Source organism: Xiphophorus hellerii, chromosome 5 (genome assembly GCF_003331165.1).
Source record: "Xiphophorus hellerii strain 12219 chromosome 5, Xiphophorus_hellerii-4.1, whole genome shotgun sequence".
In the NCBI taxonomy this organism is placed as follows: Eukaryota; Metazoa; Chordata; class Actinopteri; order Cyprinodontiformes; family Poeciliidae; genus Xiphophorus; species Xiphophorus hellerii.
In genome coordinates this window covers 17,824,727-17,833,311 of record NC_045676.1, presented here as the reverse complement: position 1 = coordinate 17,833,311, position 8,585 = coordinate 17,824,727, and the positions used below count along the sequence as shown (strand labels likewise).

The window sequence follows — 8,585 nt, the reverse complement described above, 5'->3', positions numbered from 1 at the left end:
AACTCTAAACAGGTGGGGGTTTCGTTTTGATTTAATTCTTTAAATCAGTGTTTTAGCTGTTTTGCAGTTTTCTGGAAATTTGTTCCAGATTTGTGGTGCATAGAAGCACACATGAGAGTTTTCAGAGAGGATTAATTACCATAGCAACAGAACACTGAGCAGTGTTTTCTGTCGTTTGCGATGTAGAGAACTACGGAGATGGCGGTACACTCAGTTCCTACAGAGAAGGGCAGAGCTTCCAGTTAGAACTACAGAGACGCCACCTTACTACAGGAACACTTACTACAGACAAGATGGCAGAAGAGCAAAGATAGTAAGTTCCATAGCTCCTAAACTGACAACCACTTTGGACTGTCAAAACAAACTAAGAGCCTTCACATTTTTCACAGCTGTTTTGGGCATTATATGACTGGTTAAGCACAGCCACTGTTAAGCCTGGTTCACACTACACAATTTTTTGCCCCGATTTCCCCCTTCCGACAATCTTAGAACATTCTGCATTCTAAGATTGTCGCTTTGCAATAATCATAACCGATCATCCTGCAGTGTGTGGTGTGTGAGGGATTAGTGAGGCCTTTTAAAGTTAAGCTTTCTGAAAATTTCAAAATAAAAGCCTCAGGTGACCTCTCAGGTCACTTGCAAAGCAAGGCTGAAATAAGGCTAAAATTCTTATGACTTTTGAACTATAACAATATTTGTTGTTAATTTGTTGCTAAGAGAGGAGCGTTTTTTTTCTGGCAACGAACTGCCATGAAGTATAAATCTGATATTTTGTGTCGAATGTCTGTTTTATCATTTATTTACCACCAGTGACAAAAAAACCCCAAACATTTTCACTTTGCTAAATTCACCAACTGCACAATTCTTAGCATAAAATGAGTGGTATTTCAAAAGAGAAGGAGAGATCTTATGTTTTTTGAACAATAATATTTCTTAATCTGTTGCTAAAAGATAAGCATGTTTTCTGGTAACGAAGTGCCATGAAGTAAACATCTGATTTTTACTTTTGCTAAATTTACTAACTGTAAATTTTTTATGTCTAAGCAGATAAGCAGTATTTCAAAAGAGCTTATGTTTTATAAACAATAATATTAGTTGTTATTAATTTGGTGTTAAGAAATGAGTGTTTTTTCTGGTATCGAACTGCCATGAAGTATAAATCAGATATTTACTTTTGTGTTGAATGTTTGTTTTACCACCAAAGACAAAAAAAACAAACTTTTCTGCAAAATTTACCAACTGCACAATTCTTAAATCACATCAAATGAGTAGTGTTTCAAAAGAGCAGATGAGATCTTATGTTTTTTTGAACAATAATATTACTTGTTATTAATTTTCTGTTAAGAGATGAGCGTTTTTTTCTAGTATCCAAGTGCCACTAATTATAAATCAGATTTTTACTTTCGTGTTGAATGTCTGTTTTATAATATATTTACCACCAATGACAAAAAAAAAAAACATGTTCACTTTTCTGCAAGATTCACCAACTGCACAATTCTTGTTAAGTAGTAAGATACGTAGTATTTCAAAAGAGCAGAAGAAATCTTATGTTTTTTGAACAATAACAATATTTGTTGGTAATCTGTTGCTAAGAGATGAGCGACTTGAAACTGGGTTTTTACAGATGCCTTCCATCCAATCTGACTGAGTCTAAGGTATTTTTTTAAAACTAAGCAAAAAAACGAAGTGTTTGGTTGTGCAAAGCTGGTCGAAAATTCTGCAAAATAATTTACATTAGTAAATTGAGCTGCTGCAAAGTCAGCAGTGTACCACTGTTACACTGTGGATAACAGTGTTATTTTTCAGGGGTGAATATAAAACTAATCCATATTTTCAGGTATTTACATGTAAATTTTACAAACAATGTTGCCCTTTCTTTCCACTTCACAATTACCCACTTCTGGTGGTTTGTTGGCCTCTGTCAAGTAACATTTAATAAAGTAAATTGAAAAAAATGTATGTGAATATACAGTGACAAAATGTTAAAAAAAAAAAATTGAAGGGTATCTAAAGTATTCAGAGACTACATGATCTTAGCTGATCTTAAACATAATTTTAAGAAAGTTCAACCTTTAAATTTTTTCTGCTTGATTTTAACAATATTTATGTCATTCAAATAATGACTTCATGGAGGTTTTCATAAAAAGATGTACATTGTATATGTCATTGCATATGAAAGAAATTATAAATTTGATTATTACATTTATCTGTTGTTGCTATTCATTGGGCATGCAGTTGAAACAGTTGTAATTTCCTTCCGCATATTTTTCAAAGTATGAAAAGGCCCACCCTCTGCTGCTGTTTCTCTTGCATTACAACATGTCTGTATGATCCACCCTAAAGTATATCTGCTTGCTAATCCGGTATACTTTAAAACATTGTCTGTCATAATGATATAAGAAAAGGCCCATGCAAAATAAGTTTTAGACATCAATAGCTAAAAGGTCTTTATTTGTTTAAAGTGTTTTAAAGTACATTTGGTTGATCTTTACAGCTGAAATCTGCTGGAAATTTGGTGCAGCCTCTCAATGTACTGTATGTATGGTCCTAGTCACAGTTATCAAACTTCAAACGCTGACCTCCAAAGAGATTGTATTCCACATAACTTTAACTATGTCTATTGATACTATTATTTTTTAATGTTGTATTTTTTCTCAACCCAATAATATACCCAAATGATATGTTGTATTACCTTATATTTCTGCATTGTAACATGTGCAGTTGCATCAAGAATGTGTGTATTTTAATGATAGACATCTTTACCAGGGGTGGCAATATACGACGGTATTGTTGCTCCATAATTCCAAAACCTAATAATATTATTAATAAAGAGCATAATTCACATTTCAGAGCAAAAAGGCTTTTATGGGTTTATTCCATATTTTTAATGATGTTGCAGTTTCTGTCTGCATTTTTAAAAATATATATTAAGGAAATGTTCACCCTCTGCTGTTTATTAAAACTCTACAGTTTCTCCACTCTCTAACCTGGCTCCTCTGAAAAGTTGCAGCTCATATTGTTACCACAAAAACATGAAAAACTGAGCCATAATCTACATAATCTATGTTACAGTGGTTACTGTCACATAAAGAGTTAATACTTCTTGTTCTTGCTATATTTCTGTTGCTTATGCTTATAATATCCCATTTGATCATATAGCATGAATTAAGTAAGCTAATGTCTATGCACAGTGCTAGATGTCCACTGGGTGGTGCTATTGTAGTTTTAAAAAATGACGTCCTCATAATTCTATAAATCACTCTTATCTTTATTTTACTAGTATATTAGTATTATTATTGATGTATTTTTTATGTTGTATTGTTTTTTGTTTTGTTGGAAAAATTGGAAAAAATCTTGCTCTTGAAAAATCATTATGATTATAATAATCATAAAACATATTAAGAGTACATATATGTAAAGTATGTTAATAGATTCAATACAAAAATAATAGCTTACTCGAACAAAGGATGAATTTCCTGCAGCCCTGTCTCCAGTCTCCAGCGTATGATAAATACAAAATCAGTAAAGACATGGGAAATTAGTCCAGGTTCAGCCTCTGTCATGCTCCAAAAATATTTACTTTGACAACAGAGTTAAAGTCTATTGGTCTAAAATGATATGAAACTTAATGCGAAGAAGTTCTGCAAACTGAGAATCTTTGGTTTAGCAAGTTTTTCACTTTTGTGGCATTTCTCACACCACTATTAACATTTGCAGCACAGCTAGTGCACTTCTTACAATAATACAAACTACAAAACCTAGTTAACTTACAAAACCGAGTCACTTGCTAAGAATGTATAATTCATCAAAACTAAATGTTCACATTAATGGACGTGACAATGGCATCAGAATAAAAAGTCCAGGTTTATGTACAAACGAGTCAAAAGGATTTGCCAGGTTTTCATTGTGACTGTTCACTCTGCATGTACTTTCTAATACAAGAGAACCACATCTTGGTGACTCTATGTGAAAGTACTCAAGACAACACTATTCACTATTTGCACAGCCATTTCAAAACTGCAGCGACAGTAAGTGAGGTAAATGAGTACCACACATTGATGCTTCACACTTTTGCTGCAAATAGACTCTTTGCAATTGTGATGCTAGTGTGTTCACAGCACTGTTCAAAAGCTAAGAACAATATTATTTGCAGCAGATGTTAAAAACAACCAATGGATAAAGCTGTACACTTATGTAAAACTTTCATCATCTGAGAGAAATTGTTCAGTTCTGGGAGACATTTTAAGGAAAGAATGATGAAGAAATGCCTAAAATATTCTGTCAAATGATGCTTCTATCCGTATTTAATATTAGAGAGGTGAAAAAATATAGCTATCTGTTTAGAGAAGCCCAAATATGGATTTTAATATAATAAAACATTCTCTTAACACTCATAATAATGAAAGAGACACTTCATTGTCTTTGTGGATGCTTTATTGCAATATTTTGCAGACAGGAAAGAAAAGTGAAAGCAGGATTATCAGTGGGTATTTTCACTAATATATAATAGTGACATGATATAACTGTCAAATTTTTCCACACAAAAGTTAAAGAAGACACACTACAAGCAAATGCATTTGTTTTCCTTTTCAGCAAATTATTTCAAAACTGGTCCAAACTTGCCCGTCTAGCTGGCTTAGAAAACTTCTTCATCGTATCGCCAAGCAGAACCCCATTCCTGGTGTAAAACTCTTTGGCCAATGAGGGATTCATGGGGGAGGAAATGTACTCATCACACCGGCTTCCTCCCAGACTTGGTGCACACTCCACGGAGTACGTGAAGAAGAACGTTCCATGATTAAACATGCAGCTATCTGTCACAAGCCCTTTACGGAGCTCAAAAGAGCACCGGCCAAGCAGATCACTATTCCAGTGTGTATCCTCATCATAAACAGAAAATGTCAATTTGTTTTGCATATTGATGACAATTTGTCCAAAATCAAATTTTTCTGGCCATTTGGGATTGTCATCATTACTGATTATTTTGGTGCGCTTTAGCTGGTCACCATACTTAACCTCCACTGAACCATCTGTCTTGCCCCAATTATCACCATACAGTCCCCTTGCATAAAGTTTGTAGACCTTCAATATTGCAAGACCTTTTCCAGCAGGACAACAGTTTGCCTTGACATTCTTGTTGCTGTTACACACACAAGCACAAGGATCCCTTTGGTTGGACCTATGTCCAATTTGACAGGTTTCAGAACATTTTTTCAGCACTGCATTTTTAAAAATGTACTGCTCCACTTCTTTTTTCAGCCCATTTTTTGCACGGTGATTTTCTGGAAGTATGGTGTGAAGAGGTTTCAAGTTATACTGCACGATATCAGGTATGGTTTTAAGAGAGTTTAACCAGTTTTTATACACATCAGGGTCCAAACCGCCCCCAAAAAGCACAACTCCCACTTCATCCCCACCAGTGACCTCTGTGAAACGCTCATTAAATTCTGAGCTGAAACTTTGTCCCGACCTCAATTTTTTCTTCTTCGCTTCACAGTGTTTCATCATGGCTTTAACACTAGCGTTGCTAATAAAGTTAGCTGATGCTTCAACCGTCAAACAGTCACTAACATCTGTTGATGTGAACCCATTCATGGTTGCCTTGCAGGTCTGAAAAGAGGTTGTTGCCTTTATTTCCCCTCCAAGATACACTTGTGTGATATAATGAGTGCCATACGTGTCGATCAGGTCGAGATATGGTGATGCTTTTCCAGGACGATATGGCGGAAGAGAGTTCACAGCTGCAAGAAAGTCATGACTCAAAGGAGGACTAGTGGTCAGTCTGTACCTGTGGAGCAGAGAAAGAATGGAAAGAAGTTAAGGATTATCACAGAGTCCGTTTGAAAATACATGTACATGTTGATGTATGATTTAATCATTTTTACAGTCTTTCCAAAAAGCACATTGCAAATTTTATTAGAACAAATGGGGGAGTTGGTGGGGATCATCTTAAAAACTGATGGCCTACTATAATATTCTAATTTTCCTATATCTATCTTATAAGTAGAATAACTGATTTAATGTAATGTATTGATTATTGAATGTAGCAGTTTGTAGGGCATTAAACACGCAACTTCATCTATACCAGATACTTCTAGTTCATAGTTCGTATTCGATCCGACTCAAAAGACAGGAATTAGTGATTCCTTACACTAAATAGACCCACAATTGCACATGTAGATTTTCAGTCATCCAGATTATGGCAGTCCTTAAATTCTCTTATTTAAGCCAAGTTAACCTGAAAATGTGATTCATAAGGGATCGGCATCATATCCCAAATTAGTTAACAGGCTATTCAATGGAGAAAAAAAACAGTGCTTGATGTTAATACCTGATTCAAAGTTTAGAACTTGGCAGTTCATGAACTGAAATAGCGAATGATGAATCAGTCGATAAATCAGATGGAAACTTCAAGACAACAGTCACTGCTTGTTTACAGTATGAAGTACAATCTTAAAGAAAATGTTAGAGAAATTAGGATTCAGAGAGTAAGATCTTTCACACACAGCACAATGTAATTAAGATACTCTAAAGATGTAAATAAATTTCAACACGTAGTTATCTGCTTAATAGCAGTCCTCTTTCTCCTGTAAACTTTGCATTGTCTCCAAAAACCTGAAAAATATTGATTTAAATTTTCATCTCTGACATCAACCCAGATACAGACCCCACTAGGGTCTCAGTTATCGTCATCCTTCCTTGAAATTGCTTGTAACTGACCTGCTCTCTGTCGTGGCTGGTTTGCTTTGAAAACTAACCTCAAGCTTTTCAATTGTTACACTTTTTTGCTCACCACCTGCCTATCTCTGTGTATAGTATGTCCGGATATGTCCTTTATGTATACTCTAATTTGTAACACAAAGATTCAACATTTGCATTTCCGGACTTTTTGGTTTGCAGTTTTGTAAATTATGTCTATGCCCTTGATAAAAAATAAAAAAAATAAAAAAATCTGTGTTTTATCTGTTATTTATTGTGTTTGTGCTGTTATGTGAATTTCCCTCTGGGATTAATAAAGTATGTTCATTCAGTCATTCATTCTCCTTTTACTAACTGTTCTGTATTATTATATTAATATAATTTCAAAATCAAGCTCATTAAATTTATATGTAATGGAACATAATTCATAACACTGGATTACAAAAAATATTTTGTGAAAGTTGTCTGTTTTTTCAACTGAATTAGGACTATTTTTGCACTGCTGAATCCAAAAATGACATCCATTTTTCTCAATCAGGTCAGGTTTTTATTCTAATTTGCTTTAGAGAAATCTGATCTTCTGACTAAATCAATTACATTTTTGTGACATTATCAGTTAATTTTGGTTAATATTTATCATCCAAAAAAGGTTTTAGAAAAATAAAAAATTCTAACAAAATGTATTAACTGTTACAAACCTGGATTTCTGTAAATCAGATAATAAACAGAAGGGTAAGTACATTATGCCTTCAGTGTGCAAAATTCTCCATTTCTTTTCTGTCCTGATGGAATCTCATTTAAAACATTTCTCAATGAACACAAAAGATAACCATCCACCTCATTAACAGCATCCATGTGCATACTCACCTATAAAAGTTACAACTGACTGATTGGCGGACAAATTCGTAACGATCACTTTTGGATTTTTTCATTCCAAATTCAGAAACCCTGGAGTGTGACCCTCCAAGGCCAACACCAACAGTGACTGTAGGGTCCACAGGGATATTCAAATCAATCTTCCAGTTGTTGGTGACAGATGATGTGGAGTCGTTGACGAGAGATTCGACAGAATCATAGAGCATGCCGGAAACTTTCATGCTGCACTTTGGGAGGTTTCTCCAGTCCGCCACAGAGACTGGGACCTTCTGGTTCTCTCCATTCTGGTAGCTGTTTCTGTACATTTTGCAAGTGCCGTTTCCAAGGTTCCACGTCTCAGTGTCGATGACATAGGCGCCCTTCCTCTCCATTGTCACAATGTCAAAGCCTTCTCCACCCAGGTTGTAGCCGGGGACAAAGTGAGCCGTTTCACATTGTTGTGGAGAGCCAATAAAACTGGTCGATGAGAGACCAGGAGGAATCCACATCCAAAACAGGAGCATGAGCTGCCAAAGGTTTGCCATCTATGGGGAAAAAAAGCAAGGAATATCACACAAAAACACAAACTCCATTGTGTCAATTTTAAATACATTTCCTCACTGCTCAGAATGGCAACAGAAAATAAATTTTAAAAAGTAGAATTTTGTTGAAATAGATAAACAGAAAATAATTGGAGCAGGAAAAGAGGAAGTACCTCTGAACCTTACCTTCACTGTAGATGGCAAGTTCTGGTCAGTGGTTTCCAGTTTCCAACTCATTTACAGCACTAATGCAGAGGTGGAGCTACAGTGTACAAATGTGTACAAATGTTATTCTCACTTGCGTTATTAATAGTTTAATTTAGCAGCTGTCTTGCATTCACAGTGAAATGCAACAACTTCTCTTGAATCTCTCAAGATTTTTTTTGGTGGTGACAATGTGAGAAATTGGTTTTCTGTGTGTGTTTATCAGTCCCTGTGTCGTTTCTACCTCTTGATTGGTTCCAGCTGTCTGACGTTTCCCCTGATTAC

The 8,585-nt window shown here is 35.1% G+C and overlaps 1 protein-coding gene across 1 annotated transcript; it reads right to left on the bottom strand.

Moving 5' to 3' along the window:
* Window positions 1-4,416: 4,416 nt before the first annotated feature.
* Window positions 4,417-8,333, bottom strand: LOC116719506 (perforin-1-like). Its single transcript, XM_032562045.1, has 3 exons — window positions 8,283-8,333; window positions 7,567-8,099; window positions 4,417-5,788 (listed from the first exon to the last, which is right to left on the bottom strand). The coding sequence occupies exons 1-3, from the start codon at window positions 8,331-8,333 to the stop codon at window positions 4,603-4,605; spliced, it is 1,770 nt and encodes a 589-aa protein (XP_032417936.1). The 3' UTR covers window positions 4,417-4,602.
* Window positions 8,334-8,585: the final 252 nt, after the last annotated feature.

Bases quoted from the DNA above. Each gene is read 5' to 3' on its own strand.
- LOC116719506 (XM_032562045.1), bottom strand. From the start codon at position 8,333: ATGAGTTGGAAACTGGAAACCACTGACCAGAACTTGCCATCTACAGTG. The intron at 8,100-8,282 runs GTAAGGTTCAGA...TTTTCCCCATAG, and splicing joins ACTTGCCATCTACAGTGAAG to ATGGCAAACCTTTGGCAGCT. The intron at 5,789-7,566 runs GTGAGTATGCAC...TCTGCTCCACAG, and splicing joins GTCAGTTGTAACTTTTATAG to GTACAGACTGACCACTAGTC.